Raw genomic sequence first — 20209 nt, forward strand, 5'->3', positions numbered from 1 at the left:
CTTTTAAAGCCTCCACATCAAACCTAGGGGGTCAGGGACGATCTACTATGCCCCCTTATGGTCATTTGCCCCTTCGCTTTGGCCTCCTCTTGTCTCTCGATCCTACCGAGAGACAAGATGGCGGCCGCTACGGACTATTTGGAATGTTTACAGACGCCGAAGAACCAATCAGCTTCGCAAAGCTCCGAAGCGGAGCGCTGTTACAGATATATATCTTTTTTTGAACGTTAATTTCTCAAAATCCACTGGAGCACATATATTGAGACCTAGCAAAGGCACATCGGGCTACCAGTCCCTACAATTTTGCCAAGTTTCGTGCAAATCCATTCAGCCGTTCAATTATTATTATTTTTTTTTTTTTTGCCCCGCGGGGCCCTTTTAAAACCTCCACATCAAACCTAGGGGGTCAGCGAGAATCTACTATGCCCCCTTATGGTCATTTGCCCCTTCGCTTTGGCCTCCTCTTGTCTCTCGATCCTACCGAGAGACAAGATGGCGGCCGCTACGGACTGTTTGGAATGTTTACAGACGCCGGAGAACCAATCAGCTTCGCTTCACAAAGCTCCGTTGCGCGAAAAGTACGCGAACTGGAGCGCTGCCCGGTCCGCTGTTACAGATATATATCTTTTTTTGAACGTTAATTTCTCAAAATCCACTGATGCACATATATTGAGACCTACAAAAGGCACATCGGGCTACCAGTCCCTACAATTTTGCCAAGTTTCGTGCAAATCCATTCAGCCCTTCGGGCTAAAAGTGAGGCCAACCGCCCTATGGAAAACTCAATGTTAAAAACACGTTTTGGGACCCCCCTTTTTTCTCGGCCCCCCCTTGACGAACCCCCCCAAATTTTCAAGGGCTGCTCAGAAACAAAATGTGCCATTTTCCTGAAAATTTCAGCCAATTCCGTCCACAAACGCCAAAGTTATTAGACATAGAATTTTCAAAAATCCCATAGGGAAAAAATCCTAACTATATATACCTACTGGCGACCGCCAGTAGGTAATATATATATCTATCTATATATATATATATATACACACATACATCTCTCTATCCATCCATCCATATATATCTAGCGCTATATACACACACAAAACACACACACCAACTCCCCGCTCCCCCCTCCTGGGATGGCCGTACTTTACTTGCCGGCATAGAGAAATTTGTGAACCCCCTGTATATGAAAAGGTTCTTCAAGCCATGTCTCCTGTAAAGAATGATGTCAAAGGTTTGCAGGTAGGCTAAAAATTATAAAATTAAAAGTTTGACTTGCAAGACCATTAGTGCTCCATGAGCACAGTTGTAGGGATTTGTGCGGTTTCCCTGATTCTGTCACAGCTTACATGAATAGCAGTTTATCGATCGCGAGAGCCATCTCCAATCTAGATCTGGAGAACCATTTGAGTGCTTCTGAGGTCCCAACTGTTTCGCGACAAGGCTCTGTGTGGGGTTATTTCCCCAGAGCACCCCTAGGGACTGAATATGCAGTTTTATATAGGGGAGCTCTTCGCTGGCTAAATAAGAGCCTAATCAGGGAAGTAGGTATCCTGGTTCATAGAATGGCCCTGGAGATATTTGGAATTTTAATTTTAACTCGGACCACAATATTGTCCTGCTTGTTTGGGTAGCGATTCTGATATCCTACGGGCGAGTGAGCATTTTGAAAAGGTTCCCTAAAGTTTTTTTGTTAAATCCTCCCTCGCTGGGGGAGTTTAACATATTTATTTGGGTTGCCCCGCAAAGTTCCAGATTAGAGTTAGAAAATTGTAGCTGTCCTCCAGGTGCTGTCTTGGTTTGTTTTATGTCCGTAAGTAGATCACCCAGCATGGCAGGGGGGTTATAAGGATAACTTGTCGAGAACTGGAATGCAAGTGCAGTTTATAGTTGTTGCGAGTCAGACTGGACACGCTTAATAAGGTGTGGAGATTGCCCAATTTGTTTTTTTAATCAATGCCAGTAACAAAGAATGCAAGTGTGTTAAGGAGTGAAATATATATGTCCATTTTATTTGATTGACATTGTAAAGCATCCACTGATAACTACATGTTTATCAAGGATAGCCAGTAGCTATTCTTCTGTAAGTCCTGCTATGTCCCTGTCCAGGAAGACATCAACAAATATAGCTGATCACTTATATACCTCCTGAGACTGCAACACATGCAACTTAAGGGTGGCTCCATCACTGGAGACCACAATAAATGTTGGCATAGTCAACAGGTCTCCACTCTAAAAGACTAAGCTATTGGCTTTGTCAATGCTTTTCAAATTGGCATTTGCATATGAAGGCATGCATAATTAATCATGTGTAAGCATGTCTAGCAAAATTGCAACAGATGTTCTATTAAATAAAACCAATTCCAAGATTGCTGTCAATGTGTACGTGAGGGTCACACACCACACATGACGTGATGCATGGCAACATCGTGACAGTGGCCATTTTTTCATTTTTAATTTACTGTCATATCATGGAAGACAACCACGTCAAAACAGTAAGCTGAATGGTTAAAACAAGTGAAAGTGTGCTAAAGGTGCATAAAAATGGAAGCGAGTGGCTCTGTAGCAATTTACAAGTGCCCAATCCCCAAAAAATAAAATAAGTTACAATGGGAAGCTTCAGAGAAGAGGAAGAAGAGTGTGCATGGGGCGGGACAGATCAACAAGATGGAAGAGAGAGTAAGTAACATATGCACTTCCCATGGACTGAAAAATACAATATGAAAAACAAGAGTGCCATCCTAGTAGTAGAAGGATACAACTCAATCTGAACACTTGAAAATCGAAATGCTCCAGGGTGGTACAAACACAGGAAAAGGGAAGAAAGCCATTGAACCAAGAGGAGACATTTAAGATAAATAACAAAGCCATATAATCATGCGCAAAGTGCTGACCCAAAGGCCACTCAAATCATATGTAAAAAGCTGGTGGTTATACCATGCAGAGAGTTCAGAGGTTTCCCAAAAGTGTACAGGGCTCAATGTAAAACCCAAAGTGCTCTTTCATTGGTAGTGTGGGGGCGAGCAGCCTTAGGCCTAACACAGAGAAGCGCAAGACATTTATTGCACAACACTGACCAATAACGGTTACACGACTTAAAAAGGATATCCACACCCCACACCAATTAAAAAAAATAAGCTTTGTTTGTGTTTATTTTAAGACCTTCGCAATAAGGTAAGTACGTTTTTAACTAAAAATACTTTTTACTCTCAAAAGTCAACACTTTTTGAACAGTTCAATGTTATCCTATGGAGGAAAACAATAGTGCAATTTCTGAACAGTTCAAGGTTTTCCTATGGAGGAAAATAATAATGCAGTTATGCAGGTATGTCTTCATGACCAAAGGGGCTAGAGTAAGGTGAGTACTAAAACTGCACCACCAGCGGAGCTGGGCGCACAGGTCAAAATGGGAGTATTACCCAACCGGTTTTAATGAAAACTGGGTGTGCTTGAAGTCACACTGCTTGCAGGTAGGTAAATCGGTTGCAGGGGCCAAGCTTTGGGGGTTAGATGAAGCACAGCGGGGCCACAAAGCAGCACCAAACATACACCACCTGCGGCACAGGGGCAGCCGGGTGCAAATTCAGTGTCATGCACCCAACGATCTTCAATGGAGGCTTTGCTTTTGACAAACAGGCTGCAGGCGATGCACCGCAGCTTACAGAAGGGAGACCAACGACAACAGAGGTAAGTAGAGATGTAGGGGCACAGTCGATTTAGGTCACCAAGGCCCAGGGGCTTCGGTGCAGGGGCGCCTTTAGACATCGGAGTCTTCTTACCAGAGCCTGTCACGGTCAAGGGGAGCTTCTGGAATCAGACTGCAGGTATCCTCGTGGAGTCTGGAAGGGGTCAGCCAACACTGGACTTTAAGCCAGAATCGCTGGTGAAACTGTTCCAGGACAAGGGCCAGAGGAGTCAGGTGCAGAGTGGGCAGGACTCGTGGATCCTGAGGGCACCGGAGTCCTTGGTGTTCGTTTTTTGGGTACAAAACCGCTGTCCTGTGTAGTTCTGGTCTTTTTCAACGTTCAGGCAGTCTTCCTTGGGATTCTGGAAGTTGCAGGATGCAGGACAGGAATCCTGCGACTTCCAGAAACCCAAGGAAGACTGGAGACAGATCTTTAGGGCTGGGGCAAAGTCAGTCATCGACTTCAGGCTTCGCTGCACTGAGTCTTCTTCGTCCTTCTTAGGTCGTAGATGACTAATTTCAAGGTCTGAGGGAGCCTCCAAAACACTAAATGTAGGGAGGGTTTTAAGGGAGTAACAGGTAAGGCCAATGGCCACCTCACCTGGGTTTACTACACCCTGTATTATGCCACCCTCTTGTGGGAGGGGGCATAGTCCTAGCCCTGATTGGACGAGCCCCCTCATCTTCAAGATGAAGGTGACTGAAAAGTGTGCTTAATTTCTCCTACTCCACCTGGAGGAGAGGAGTTGACAAAGGTGGGCAAACCTTCTAGTCTTACTAAGGTTTCCCACCCATAGGGGAGATGTAAACTGGGGGCTGCCATCTGCTGCAAGCAGCAGAGGCTGGGGGTTGCATTACAAAGGCGGCAGGCCCTTGAAGCTTCCCCTTCGAGCACTATGATCATCCTGAGGGAGGAGGTGTGACACCTCTGCCAAGGATGTGCATTGTTTCTGGGACCATAGAGTAGAGGATCTCCACCCAGGGGTCCCGAAACGTGTGTGTGGCAGGCTGCCTAAAGCCTGCCAGTGACCACACCCAGGTAGGTAGGGTTTCAGGGGGCACCTCTGAGGTGCCCTACGAGTACATGGTTTAATGAATCTCACACTGGCATCAGTGTGGATTTATTACACGGCGTTGTACCAAATACTCCTGGTTTCAGTGAAGCCATCATGGTGCTGGGGAACTAGAGTTGCTGAGTTTTCAGCCCATGTCCTCCTTATGGCGTCCCTGGAACTTAAAATATTTAAGAATTGACTTAAGGCGTACCTACTCATGTAGATTGGCCCTCACCTGTGGTACAGTGCGCCCTGCCTTAGTGCTGTAAAGCCTGCTACAGCGCGGACTTACCTATACCTACAGGCAGTGCTGGCTGACATGGCACCCATGCTGGGTGCCATGCAGACTGAGGTTTTTCACCTCTAAAGGGAATGCAAGCTGCAAGGGCAGTGGTATAGTCCTTGTGAGGGACTCCCAGAGGACCCTCTTCACTTCCAGGCCCTAGGTACCATGGTACAACTTATTGGGGACTTACGAGGGGGCAGATGACCAATGGGGGATACGTTTTAGAGAAGAAGCAGAGCACTGGCACAGGGTACCTGGCTGGCAGGGACCCTGTGCACTACAAACAAAACCACATCAAATACCAGGCAAAAAGTGGGGGCTTACCTTGTCAAAAGAGGCACTTTCTCACAGTATACAATATATATTAGTAGGTTTGTCTACAGACATCTTCAGACATTCAAAATTGCTCCTGAGTTGTGAAAGTTAGTTTCAGAAAAGTAACTATGGGCCTCATGTATTAAAGTTTCTTTTGCTGTCACATAGCCTGCGAATCAGGCTTTGCGACTACCAAACTCCTTTATACAATGTGCTAAACTTCTTTTACAAATCAGTAGTCATAGTCTGATTCATTTTTTGAGATTAATTGTTCAAGCATGATGAGAACCAACTTAGGACTGTTCCACTCTGGCCAGTCTCTCCTTGAGTGCTGAGTGACTGCCCATGTTGAATGCCACTGATAGGCCTAAGAGAAGGATTAGGGAAGAATTTCCCATGTCCAGTCGGCAAAGAGAGTCAAGGATCTGTTGAATGGCTATTATAGCCAGCTCTAAAACCCCACTGACAAAGATTTATAGTACATTTTGATCTACGATGTATTGCTTGTGTTGACTTGAAATGAAGCTTTCCAGAATTTTCAGTAGGATCATGAGTTTAGTAGCTGGGGTACATGAAAGATGTGTGGTAACCTGTCCTGTATTCAGACAGTTTGGAACTTCGCCATGGACAGTCGAGTTGATCCATTGCGTCAAGTAAGGGATGTTGTGAATGAAAAACTAATCTCTTTAATTAAGATGGAGAAAGGATCAGCCAAGTGCAAGGCTGGTCATAAAATAGCTATTGTCTGTTTGAGCTCACTTTCACTGACTTATCTGATTCCGCTCCAGACTGCATTGCTCTTGGGGGAAGTTGGCTAGCGAATTTCTTGGCAGTCAGTGAAACATCGCGTGGGGGTAAGGTGGAATGAAAATCAAAAAAGTTGGGAGAGAGTGGGTTGTGATGGAAACAAATGACATACCACCCACGTGAGAAGGACTCTGTAGATTGGCTATCCCATTAGTGATCAGAATTACAGAGTAAGAGAATGAGAAAAGTAGGATGCTTCTTGAAATGTATTGTGTGCTGTGAACTATGCCAGACATGCTCAGCAAAATATCAGTACACAGAAATTGGAAGGAAAAAAACCTGTTCTAGGCTGTAAGCATTGTATACAGTTTATGATGCTCTGATGCCCTTGATGGACACTAGCAAAATCATTGCACAGCCATAATACAGACCAATAATCAGTGCAAGCACATACTTTTATTAGTGCACACCACCAAAAACACTCTGCTAAATGCACATTAGTCATGCCTCTTAGTTTGAGCATAGTGCTGTGTGCATCTTCGCCTGCCAGGCAATGGCAGCGTTACCAACCTAAGTGAACCAATGGTAAAAGCCTAATGGCTACACCTCTGAGGCACTAACATCCTACAGCCACACCTCAATGAATAAGACACTGTCACTCAACCCAGGAGATGGGCCGGGACACAGTACCTGAACCACTTCAACACAAGTCAATTTAAGATTCTGGGCTGCAATGGGAACATTAGGATAGAGTGTAAAGGCATCGAACTGCACAGCTCCAAGAGGCCATATTCCTAGCAGACTGCATTGTTCTCTTATCTGTACTGGGTACGCTGGATTACGTGTTACATGAGGAAAGAATACTCTAGTGAGTAGACCTTCTGCTTATTCGACATGTAAAAATTAGAGCTACTATGGCTTTCCTGGGAGGTATCCCATTAGTGGGCATTTGCAGAGTTACAAAAGTTAACACTTTCAAACATTGTGTAGCAATTCAGGCAGAGAAAGAAGCAAAGTGGGGCACCTGGCGATGAAAACTTTATTCACAACTACCATTTGTACTTTCCATTAGCCCCTGCATTATAGTTGGTGGGCAGTGCATAAATGTCTATGCACAGCAAGTAATCTGCTACCACAAATGCAGCAAACACAAAGCATTACTTATTCATAATATTCAGTTTGCTACTTGTACTGCTGTTGATTTGCGGACTACCCTCCTGCCTCTCCAATGACTGGAAAGTATTAGCAGCGCTTTATCACACATCACACATTCTTTGGTACACAAATATTACAGTTCTGATAGAGAAAGTTATACCTATTGAGAGGCGAACTCTGCATTTTGTTGTGCACATTTGGAAGCGTCTTTCTGCACAATCTTGGTTATGAAATAATAAAACACTTAAAAAAAATTGCAGTATTTCCAGCCCAACACTGGATGGCAGGAAAGTGCACCGCACATGGTGAAAATTGATACTGAAAGTGTGTAAGTCTATCTGGGAAGCAAAATATTAGTACAGCATACATAAATAATACAGTCCTTGTCGACATGGCAGATATGCCTACCACAACAGCAGTACACAGTAATAATTATAATACCAAAGTAATAATAACAAACTAAGGGTCCTATTAGGATGGCGGACGGACCTGCGTCCGTCCGCCACCCCCGAGGTGGAGGGACCGTCCGCAGGGGCAGCGGCGGTCCCTCCGGTGCAATTAGGATGTGACCGCCACCCTGGCGGTCACATCCCGTATCTTTAACCTTGCGGCAGGTGCTGCTTGAAGCAACACCCGCTGCAAGGTTAAAAATGCATGTTTTACATTTACATGCACAAAGCGGTACCCCCCATGTGCACCCCCCAACCCCCGAGAACCTTGGGGGCCCGCAACAGGCCCCCAACACCAATGTCCACATGCTTTTCCACGGCGGAAAAGCCGCCGCGGAAAAGCATGTTTCCCTGCACATCCTAATTTGGCTGACGGTGTCTTGCAGACACCGCCACCAAATAGCCCTCCACAACCCGCGGCTGACGGACCTGCCGTCCGCCGCTGGTCCCACCGCAATCCCACCGCCATCCTAATCTGGCGGTGGGAGTTTCCTGTGGCCGCGGCGGTGAATCCGCATCCTCCAGGCCGACGGTGGCTTCCGCCGGCCCGGAGGATGCGGATTCACCGCCATCCTAATCGGCCCCTAAATATGGTGCCATTCCAAGTAAATCAACAAACCGAGAACACAGTAATAACCTAGAAAGAAAGATGAGCAGTCACTTACTTCTTTTCCTCTTCTCTCTTTCATATTCTTCCTCTTCGTCCGATTCGGGATCCGGCCTTCTTGAAAAGCCACTGGCTTCATGTCTGTCTCTGCGTCTCCTGGATGGAAAAAGGAATTAGGATATGTCCGCTTTATGCCTGGGACTGAGCTATGCTTAGGGAAACATCTAGGACAGCAGTATATCAAGATTATTCTCCCCGATTGATATGTGTAGTCATCATATCTACTTTATCAGAGAAAACTGGTTTAGGGACAACATAAAACAAGCAAACAAGGTGTTAACCAGTCACCTGAAATACTACTTAACTATCCAAAGATGGAAAGAGGTGAGGAATCAGAGTTGCTTTGATACAGGGACAACAAAATAATCCACATTTATTTCTCTGCTCCATAGTGACTTGTTGGTAGATCTTGAGATTTTCACGAAGTTACTCTAATGATTTCTTCCTTCTTCCTCATAAAACCAATTTTCAAGAGGATGCATCAGTAATGACGACAAACAAATGATTACCGAAAAAAGGGGTAGATATGTTAAAGTGACCCCTTTGAGAACATCTGCAAGGTAGCCAGTGCAAAGAAACATTGCAATTTAATAGGCTATTTGTATATTCAGATTTCTACCCTGGTTAACATCTTCGTATCCTTGCGCTTGCTTCTTCTGGCTTAGTAAGTGCTCTTTCTGATGTGATATATCGCACTGAGGCAGGCAATCATTTTCTGCATGCTATTTATGGATACTCGCAAACTCATGTCTTTCTGCAAACGTGGGTAAAATTTTGTTTCTCTTTGAGGGTGACTAGACGAGCGTTTCATACTCTGGGAAATGCCCCAAATGTACCCATTTACTTTGTCTTTTTTTATGGTGAAGTTTCCTCTGTGTTTTAGGGTGCAACCTTCAGATAGCTTTTCTTTGTTAATCACAAAGGGCGCTAAAAAGTGTTCATGCCTTAACTATTGTGAAGAAGAAATATTGGCAAGGAGAATCTTTTATAAACAAGGCACAGCAAAAACCTACTAACAGCACATTTCCAATTGCTTCTGCCTCTAATAAATGTTTTTCTCCAAAACATTTAATATTCGATTCATTTTTTACTTCAAATATGCAGTTTTTTACTCTGGTCCATTTCTGGTTATTAGTAAATGAAGAGGTCAGCAACAAGAAAATAACCACTGTATAGTAGCAACGTGCAAGATATCGGCTCACTAGCATGATTTCAGTATAAAAAGGACACAGAACCAGCATTTATCTGGTCAATTAGTTCCCTTTTGCCAGCTCATTTTACCCTAACCAATGAAAAATTGATCTTTAGAAAAAGTGAGTAACCTTGAACAAATGAGTTGCCTAATAAAGACACCTGTACCTTTATTCAAGTTAAACATCTATAAACGTTCAGATTATGTTCAGCAAGCAACAATTGTCTATCCTTTATGTCACAGTATTTCCTCTAATGGTGGCAGGACATGAGGGGTATACTGCAAACTAACACCTGTCCATCTCTCTACTATCACAACCAAATGACTTCCACCCAAAAGACCGTGATTACTGCAGAATCAACAATGGATTTTCATGTCTACTGCACCACAGTGTTGCAAAAACCTTTCGCTTTGCAAGAAATTCATGAAGAATTCACTCCCATCTAAACCAAAGGTATTAGCATCACCAAAAGGGATTACATATTACGTTAGCACTTTACACATTTTCAAATATGGTTGCTGTGCTGATCTGCTCCAAAATGGTGCCGGTTCCTGACCATACCAAAAAAATCTCAGTGTGCCGTCTTTGCTGCTTCACACGGTATCGGTCAGCACATGGCTAGAAAAAGACTAAACAGATTAAACGCTAAATCCCTGCAAGGAGCATAATGCTAACGAGAGGCAGTTCTATTAATAGAGCTTTTATTTGCATTATCTTTCAACTGACATTATCTCTGTTCATTATCTCTGTTCAGTTTTGAACTGTCTGGAGTTAAATTGCTCCACTTTAACACCCAGACGCTTTAATTTAATTACGGTCATTGGGGCTGGTACCTTAAGGATTGTTGTGGAAAGGTCACGCTAATGATAAGAGTACAGAAACAATGTGGGGAATAAGAGCAGAGAGGGTTTTAAGGTTTGCACAATTAGCTCTACCTCAGTTCAACAACTGTGGTAGAGCTAATATAAATATATTAACTGACTTATGGTTCAAAGAGACCACTATCTAAAGTTCAGTAGCCATATAACTGGGTGACAGAAATACTCTCTTGAGTATCTCAAGATCACTCATGACGCAAGGGAGAGACCAGGATTTGTACTGAACCCCATACCAACACATTACGCTTAAGCCCACAACTCCTCTGAAGTAAGTAGACCAAAAGTTCAGAGCTTGTGATTTTACAAAGGCATGGTGTAATGCGGTTTTTATTAGAGGCATAGAAGTGTGATGCCAGATTACAGAGCAACAGATATCTGGCCTCGGAGCAGTACTTCTTTCTCTCGAAATTTGCTTCTGTGCACTTGTTCGGCAAATTAGACTTGCTAAGCATCTTTTAGGATAAATTACAGCTCAATGTACCATTGAGAAATATAAACTATGTTTGTTAAATCCTTAAAGTCTACAATAATTACAGAATATCTGAATCAGAAAAATAACATACAGATTATTGGATCTTATCCTATAAATACATGATAAAACGTGTTTATTTACAGCAAAGTAAAAATAGGAAATATTTTACAATCGTTTTTGCAGAGTGACAATTCGTAGACCCTTAGAAACCAGAGTAAAGTAAAAGCCTCTCAATAGAAAAATTACCTCCTGTTGAGACGGAGAAAGGTTCATAACTTTCACACTCTAAAAAGGAATTGCAGGTGTCAAGCAGAAAGCAAATATCTACTCCTTCATGCACACGAAGTTTCATACCAAATACGTTTTCACACTACACTCAAGACCAACCTACATACCCTATTAGATGCTCTCATTGCTAGTCAGTCCAATAAAGAAAACTGCCAGAGGCAGACATCTTTTTGTGTTGAATCATTCATTTAAACCTTCCAGAATCAATCCAACGTTAACATGCAAGTATCCCCAGTTCCCAACCCATTGCGCGTTTACCCTATTTTTGAAAAAGTAATTAAAAAAACTTAAGCATTCAGTTACCTGAAGAATTAGCAAACACCTTAGATAGTGCACCCTTAGGGGATGACCCAGTAGCGAGTAAAGGTATCTCTAGAAGCGATCGTAGGGGGAAGAAGAAGATGAGGAATCGTCGTTTTCCGAAACGAAAACACAAAAAAATTGCGGTTCCTCCTAGTAAGCGAAGATGTAAACAGTACAAAATCTCCTCCTAGTAGAAAGAACACATGGACTTTGGGGCAAACCACACTGAATACAAATCAAAAGTATGGGCAAGAAAATGATAATCAGTCGAACTGCTCGAATCCGGTGTTGATTGCCCCATCGAGCCAAGAGGGTCAGGATGAAAAAGGACAAATTATGATACAAGCAGTGACCCTATATTATGAAGTGCACTAGATAATTTAGGTGAACCTGTAACAGATCAAACTGTCCTTTCAGGAGGTGCTACACTGCACCCTTGTGGGCAGGATATTTTTCCAACGAGGGTTGAGTCCAGCCAGGGGACAGTTGGGGGGGGGCAAATTACAGTTGTTAACAGTAAAGGGGGTAAGTTAGAGAGAGATTCAATCTTAGGGCAGCCTGGTATCAAACTAATAAGGAATACTGGACCAGGAGTCGGGCAAGTGAGTAGGTCTTACATTTTTATCTCCCCGTTTGAAACTGAACCAATGCTATTGAATAGAAGTGCCCTCCTACAGATATTGACCAAAATAGAGGATTTGAGATTATTAACTAGCAAAGATATTGAATTGGTATATTTAGACTGGAGGAGTGCACCCCCAAGCACTAGAGCTACATTTTCATCAGGGGTAGTGTCAGCTAATGCAGACGGCTTTAGGAAAAGAGGTATAGATGTGATCCCCAGCGTACCCCCTTGCCGAGTTCCATCAGAAAGCCTTGGAAAAATTCCGCGGTTGTGCAAGGGTATGGCTCCTCTAATAATAGGGGTGTAAATACCCCCATAAACTATATAGATATAGAAATAACAGTAGGGAGAAACCCGGGTGATCGAGACATTAATATTTTAGCACGTGAAGTCCGATGGGCCCCCAGCGCTAATGGGGAGGATGAGGTAGCAAAGTGGAGTTGGGTTGCAGGTACTCTGAATGGGTCAAAAACATCTACCATAAAGCCCATAGTGCTGGGGTAGCCATTTGGGAAACATCATATCCTGGAATGTGGCGGGGGTAGGAAAATAAAGTTATAAGCTTAAATCATTAGTAGCCCCAAGATAATCTGCCTCCAGGAAACGTGGGCGGGGGAAGAGTTTCCGTTTGAGAATTTCTATGTGTACTGCAGTACAGCAAAAAAATCTCTAAAAGGGCATGCAAGTGGAGGCCTAGCTATTTTACTCAGTTGTGAAATAGTATGGGATCCTGTGATCTATAAGCATCCAAAAGAAAAGAAGTTTCCCTTGAGACAATGCTAAGTGAAGGTTACGATACCAACCCTCACAATGTCATAAGTACATACAATAGAAACATATGGGTAGTTAAAAATTCATTTATTTTGAATAACTTAAAAACACAGGAGTAAATCTCACTAGTCTAGATCCCTAGTCTTAAAACACGGTTAAAACAATACACACAATTGCGACCTGCACAATTGAGAAGAAAGGACAGAACAGGTACAACATGCAATTGTCGAATACAGTTTGTATATTCTGGCTCCGTTGTGATAACACCAATATTGTATTGCCATGACATCAGCATATCAACTCTGGTGTTGGAGACTTGAATTATACCACTTTGTGCGTCGACGCGATTCGGTGGGTTCTCCTTATAGTTACCACCTTTATCAAGACCAATGGTAAGCTGCCACAATCAGGGGGTATATGTAATTGCCCTGTAATGAATTATATACAGAAAATTAACTTCAACACTATGCACAAGCATTTGTTACTTTTCAATACATCCTGAAATATATGCTATCCAAGATAACCAAAGACTCATTTATAAATGTTTGAGCAAAAGGAACCGAGAATCAATCATAGATATGTGTGGCCTAGAAACAGATCAACAATAAAGGTTTTTTCCAAATTGAAGTGGATCACGCATCTAAAGTGGGATAATATATTAAGTCGTATAAGTTTAAACAGGTAGGCATTGACCTTCTCTCTATAGAATGTAACTGTAAGGGCGTACACTACAAGCGTATTAATCTATTCATCCTGGTACTGCAGGCTAGACAACTGGCAGCAACATACTACCCATATCTCGACTAGAAACCATTGTTTGGATTACAAACAGAGTATTCACTATAAGAAGTGATCCTCATCAAGAATCCAGGGTAAGCGAGTAATCCCTCAGAACTGGTGTACCTTTATGAGTCTTGGGTGTTCCATTGAAATTAGAAACCAGATGGGCATGTTAGCCGTTCTTCCCCAGTCCCACATATTACCATCTTCCCATTCGTTATGTTTAAACACGAGGTACCTCCACAAGAGAATAACCGCCAACATTGTACATAGGGGTCTCGTTGTACAATTGAGGTATCAGTTCCACTCACATAAAATTCCATCTAGTTGCAAATTTGAATGGAAAACTGTATGGGACAGACTTAAGCAGGGTGACAGTAACCAGATCCCGATCTCCAAGGGGGAGCAACTGGGTTGAAACAAGTAATTGATATGGACACCTTTTCAATTATAGCTCATTGACTTGATATTAATGACAAAAGAAATAGATAAAACATATATGTTTCTCATGTGTATTCTGTATGACAGGATTGATGCTCAAACATTTATAAATGAGTCTTTGGTTATCTTGGATAGCATATAATTCAGGATGTATTGAAAAGTAACAAATGCTTGTGCATAGTGTTGAAGTTAATTTTCTGTATATAATTCATTACAGGGCAATTACATATACCCCCTGATTGTGACAGCTTACCATTGGTCTTGATAAAGGTGGTAACTATAAGGAGAACCCACCGAAACGCGTCGACGCACAAAGTGGTATAATTCAAGTCTCCAACACCAGAGTTGATATGCTGATGTCATAGCAATACAATATTGGTGTTATCACAACGGATTTAGGTTAATCAAAAAGGGCCACCTCACATTGGGTGGGTGTATATCCGGATGTCATTGGAATACACCTTCTTTGTTAAAATACCCCTCACACACCAAAAGGGCCCTAGGTGTCATGCTTCATCATCGGGGTCTTCCCGTCCCGCTGCGGGGCAGTGCTGCGACAAGCGGATACGCTGGAGCACCTTTAGGTGGAGGTGCTATGTGTTGGGAGTGAGTGTCAGTGGGGTCAGGAGTGATATAAGTGTGAGTCGTTAAAAAATACCTGGCCTAGTGGAAAAAAGAAATTTTATTAAACACTGGCTGGTATTATTAAAAGAAAAGTGAAGCGGAGAGATGGAGCAGATTAATGGGCTCTCTCTCCTATGTGGGTCAACATGTTTCGAGGCGCGGGGCCTCTTCGTCAGGACCTAGGGGAAGATCCCCCTGTCACTCACTAGTGTTTCTCCACAGAGGTAGAAAAAAGTGAAAAACGATTGACTATGTGTGTAACTACAATTAATAATTACGACACATTTTTTGCTTCCACACTAATAATGTAGTATGCCTGCAAGATAAGAAAAACTGATTATAATGGCGCCGATCCCAAAGTGCGCTTAACTCTAAGTCACCTGTAAGGGAGAAAGAGACACACAAACATATATACCAGTTTGGAATGTTGGGATCATGCGTAAACAGTGAAGGATATTGAAGCACATCCTGAGAAAACACACAGTCACACACAGAAATGTTACACATAGGGGATGTTAATAGCCTGGGGTGGAGGTATTCAAATGCATACTTATCATTGGAGGAGTCAATGCCTCATGAGCCAGCTTAAGACAGAAGGGTAAGGTGGGGTCCCAACTGCAAAGGGGAAAGAGAGGGAGTGCATTGAAATTCTGTCCCATCAGATGTTTTCCAAGTATCACAAGGCAAGGGTCTGGCTGGGATACAAGATTCATCCTATTGAAACGGCTATGCCGTACTTACTGAGCCCCTCGCACGCTCGTGCTTCCTCCTTCGTCTGCGGCTTCCGTGGATGTGAGGGAGGCTCAGGGCGGCGAGTTTTTATAGAGTAGAGTAATTGATTAATTGTTCAATTAAGTGAGGAAAGCCCGCCGAAGTAACAGAGGCCCAAAAGGTTAGTAATGCGGGCGGCCATATTAGAGTGGTAGGTAGACCCACCCCCCGCTCCTTTTGATGCAGTTTCGGTCGTGGGTTATTAGATCGGGTGCCTGGATCCTAACAGGCTTAGACTTATCTCTTAAGTCCGTTGTAGCTCCAAGCTCGGCAGACTAAGGTTCGAATTAAATCAGCCCGCAACCGCGCTGTGAGGCACAGTGCATTCTACTCATGCACGGCGCATGCGCCGGATTGCTCGTTCTGCGCGCATGTGCGTGGAACTGACGCTGTAGCCGGCGCGCATGCGCACATCTTCCCCGGTTGTAGTGTTGAAGGAAGACACGCGTCTGTAGGGCTAGGGAACCAGCAATACTACAAAATAAAGTCATGTTATGGCAGGAAAGATATTAGGATGGTAAATGCAGATTGCTGAGCCACATCTATACTGTTGTTTGTACATAAATATACATTTTCAGTTATTGGAGGCCTGGGAGAGGTAGAACCTTGGAAGAATTATACTGAAAAACAGGAGCCAATTGCTTGCTGTTGTTTTTACATAAATATACATTCCAGTTCATGGAGGACTGGGAGAGGTAGAACCTTGGAAGAATTATACTGAAAAACATTATACTGAAAAACAGGAGTCAGTTGCTTATGGTGTATATCACCCAGCAGCCCCATGGTATTCAGTTGGGCCCACGGAATGTCGTCATTCAGGCCTGTGCGGTGTGTTCCCAGACGGTACACCCAGCGTTGTTCTTTAGATAGAAGGTCTCTATCGTTGGCAAAAGCCTCGATGACTGTCCATTTCAGGTCATGGACATTGTGTCCTACGGTGGCAAAGTGTGCTGACATTTTTGTTGTTGTCCTATTGCAGCGTACATTGCTGCGGTGTTCACCCATTCGAATCTTCACGGGTCTGCTGGTCATGCCCACATACTCCTTGTTGCAGGGACACGTGATCAGGTACACCACATTGCGGCTATTGCAATTAGTGAAGGCTCGCTGTTCCCATGTAGACTGGTTGGAAAATGTGATACTTCTGCTCTTCTGCGTGTATTGGCAAGATACACATGCACCACATGGGTGGTGTCCACTGACCCCTATGACTCTAGAGGGTTCAATTATACCAGTTGCTTTTGGTCTGGTATGGACCAGAAGATCCTTCAGGTTCATTCCTCTTCTATGTGAAAACATAGGTTTAGGAAAATTCAGTTTGCCACAGGATAACAATCTCCAATGTTTGTTCACGATCTTAGTGATCTGGTTGGAGTTTGTATTGTAAGTTGTTACGCAGATGGGGCGTGGATCAGGTTCCTTCGCCTCGGTGTCCTCCAAAAGCGCTTCCCTGTTGTTGTTACGGGCACGTTTGAGGCCTTTACGAACAATGTTCGTAGGGTAATGCCTGTTCAGAAGTTTGCACTCCAAATCCGCCGCTTGTGTCTTAAAGTCATCAATGTTGCTACAATTACGCCGTAGGCGGAGAAACTGTCCATACGGAAGGTTCTCACGTAGATGGCGTGGGTGGAAGCTACTGTACAGGAGCAGACTGTTCTTGGCTGTAGGTTTAAAGTGAGTGCATGTTGCAAGTTTACCTTCCTTGGGGTAGATGTTTAGATCTAGGAAAACCAGATTTTCATTGGAAGTCGTGTGAGTGAATTTTAGGAACTGATCCTGTTGGTTCAGCCAGTTCATGAACCGGGTAACGGAGTCTCGGTCACCCCTCCAGATGACAAATATGTCATCTATGTACCTTTTCCATGTAAGTACATGATGCCTGTAGGGATTGCTGTGATTCAAAATTTTTGTGGATTCCAGGTGGTGCACGTATAGACCTGCCAGGCTGGGGGCACAAGTGCTCCCCATGCTGGTTCCGTGTCTTTGGAGGTAGTAAGTGTCCTCATATTGAAAAAAGTTTTTTGTGAGAGACAGAGAGATGCATTCAAGGACCACTTGTCTGGGGGTGTGGTAATCCCACGGTGTGGAGAATAGTACTTCCTCTATTATTTCCAAGGTTTCTCTGTGTGGAAGACTTGTATAAAGGCTCTCCACGTCAAGACCCACAAGGAGATCATGTTCCGGGTCAAAGGAAACCTCTTTGATCACTTGGAGGACTGCCTTGGTGTCCCTGAGATAGGTATCCGTGGTTTGAACAATTGGTCGGAGGAATGCGTCAGCAAATTTAGATAGTGGTTCCAAGATTGAGTTTATGCCAGACACTATAGGACGTCCAGGTGGGTAAGGGGCGTCCTTGTGAATCTTGGGTATAGTGTAGAAGTACGGTACTTTCGGTTTGTCTTGGATTAGAAATTCACTCTCTTTTCTAGTCAGCCAATCATGAGCTCTGGCTTCCTCGATCATTATCAGGATCGAGATCCTCACTTCCTCAGTGGGATCTTCTCTTAGCACCTGATAGTTACGTCCATCATTCAACAGTTTCCTGCATTCCCTGTCATAGTTACTGTAGGCCTGTACAACTGTGGCCCCACCCTTGTCGGCTGGTTTGATCACGATAGTCTGGTTATTTGCAAGTTCCTGCAGTGCAGCCTGTTCCTGCCTGGAAGTATTCCGAAAGGAGATCTTGTCACCGATGGGTAACTTGTCAAGATCTTCCATCACTGCTTTCTCGAAAGTCAACAGTTCTACAGGAATGGTGGAGTCTAACGGGGTGAAAGTTGACTTTTTCTTTAACCCTGTATCTGACTGCTCGGTGCCCTCCTTGGTAGAGTCCTGAAAGAACGCTCGGAGTTTGAGTTTCCGCATGAACTCTTTCATCTCCTGACAGATTTTAAATTTGTCCATTTTGTTCGTAGGAACAAAGCCTAGACCTTTAGACAGAACGTTCTATTGGGCCTCCGTTAACTCTTGATCCGACAGGTTCACTACTAGGTTCCCCGACTGGTGGAGGCTGTTTGGCTCCGGGTTGATACACCTGGTGCGGTCTCCGGTGGTTGGTTCCAATGAACCTGGGTGCCTTTTCGATTTCTTCCCCTTCTGGGGCCTCGGCGCTGGCCTAAAAAAGGCGGCTGCCCAAAGTAGTTAAATTGGGGAACCTGTGGGTCCCAAGGCTGGAAATGGTGACCCATAAAGGGTGGTGCTGGTTGGTATTGCATGTACCCTGGGGGTGCCTGGTATGGTGTCCACCCTCTTCCACTCCTTGGGAATTGCCCTCTAAAGGAGGGTTTCCCTCTGTTTGCACCTTGATTGCTATTTCTGCTCGAGTTAGAGCTATTCGAGCTGGTATCAGAAAAGTTAGTGTCTTGATCGCTATTTTGACTTTTTGACACATAGTCTTTCTTGATATACGGGTAAATCCGCTCATGTGTGAACTCCTCTGTATCTTTTTTATGTTTTTTAGATTTACTTTTTTTCAGAGTGAGTTCGAACCCGGTCATTTCTTGGTTCAATTCCTCGAGTCGTTTTTTCAGGGCAGTAGGGGATAGGTAACTCTTGATTTTTACTTGCAATTTTGATATTTCGATTTTGAGTTCCTGTGTTAACTTTGTCGCTGTCTTTACAATGAGAACCAACCAATCCCTAGTGCATCGCCAGCTAATCAGGGACCAGTCTCTTTTAAATTCGAGGTCGTGGGTAAAGATGAAAGGTTCATTTTTAACTATTAACCCAGACGGGGCTGTCTTGGATTTCAGATATTCCGACATGAATAGACCGTGTAGGGCCGTCTTGATCTGTGTTCTCCTTAGCACAGCCAATTCATCCCAGTCACTATCATTCATGCATGGTTCGGTGTTACTTAGTCCTTCAAAAGGGCGAAGCGTGGCTAGGATTCTATCGACTTCCTCATCATCAAAGGTGAGGCCTCCTGCATCCTCCATGATTGATGGCTACTTAGAACGAGTGTGTGGTGACTATGTGGGAGTGTTAGCTGTGATGTGCGTGAAAAATAAACAAATAAACACAAGGCAGCCTAATGGGGTGCTATGTGTAGGTCCAGAACTACTGGTGTCTCGATATAATCGAGAGGAAAAGACTCCCACAGCTGCACGCTGTCTAAAGACTAAGGAAATCAAAAAGGGGGAGTGAAGAGGTGATGCCGATGGGCACCGAGGTGGGCACGTCCTCCTCTTATCAGGGATTTAGGTTAATCAAAAAATGCCACCTCACATTGGGTGGGTGTATATCCGGATGTCATTGGAATACATTCAGTATAATTTCTTCCAAGGTTCTACCTCTCCCAGGCCCACAATAACTGAAAATGTATATTTATGTACAAACAACAGTATAGATGTGGCTCAGCAATCTGCATTTACCATCCTAATATCTTTCCTGCCATAACATGACTTTATTTTGTAGTATTGCTGGTTCCCTAGCCCTACAGACGCGTGTCTTCCTTCAACACTACAACCGGGGAAGATGTGCGCATGCGCGCCGGCTACAGCGTCAGTTCCACGCACATGCGCGCAGAACGAGCAATCCGGCGCATGCGCCGTGCATGAGTAGAATGCACTGTGCCTCACAGCGCGGTTGCGGGCTGATTTAATTCGAACCTTAGTCTGCCGAGCTTGGAGCTACAACGGACTTAAGAGATAAGTCTAAGCCTGTTAGGATCCAGGCACCCGATCTAATAACCCACGACCGAAACTG

The 20209-nt window shown here is 43.9% G+C and overlaps 1 protein-coding gene across 2 annotated transcripts in view; it reads right to left on the reverse strand.

Moving 5' to 3' along the window:
• The window catches only part of RBM17 (RNA binding motif protein 17), a 267677-nt gene that overhangs the window by 116952 nt on the left and 130516 nt on the right, over positions 1 to 20209 (reverse strand). For both annotated transcript variants that reach the window (XM_078677186.1, XM_078677181.1), the window contains exon 5: positions 8355 to 8452. In XM_078677186.1, the coding sequence (XP_078533312.1) occupies positions 8355 to 8452 (98 nt within the window). The remainder of the gene's footprint in view (positions 1 to 8354; positions 8453 to 20209) is intronic.

This window comes from Lissotriton helveticus, chromosome 1_1, assembly GCF_964261635.1.
Source record: "Lissotriton helveticus chromosome 1_1, aLisHel1.1, whole genome shotgun sequence".
NCBI lineage: Eukaryota > Metazoa > Chordata > Amphibia > Caudata > Salamandridae > Lissotriton > Lissotriton helveticus.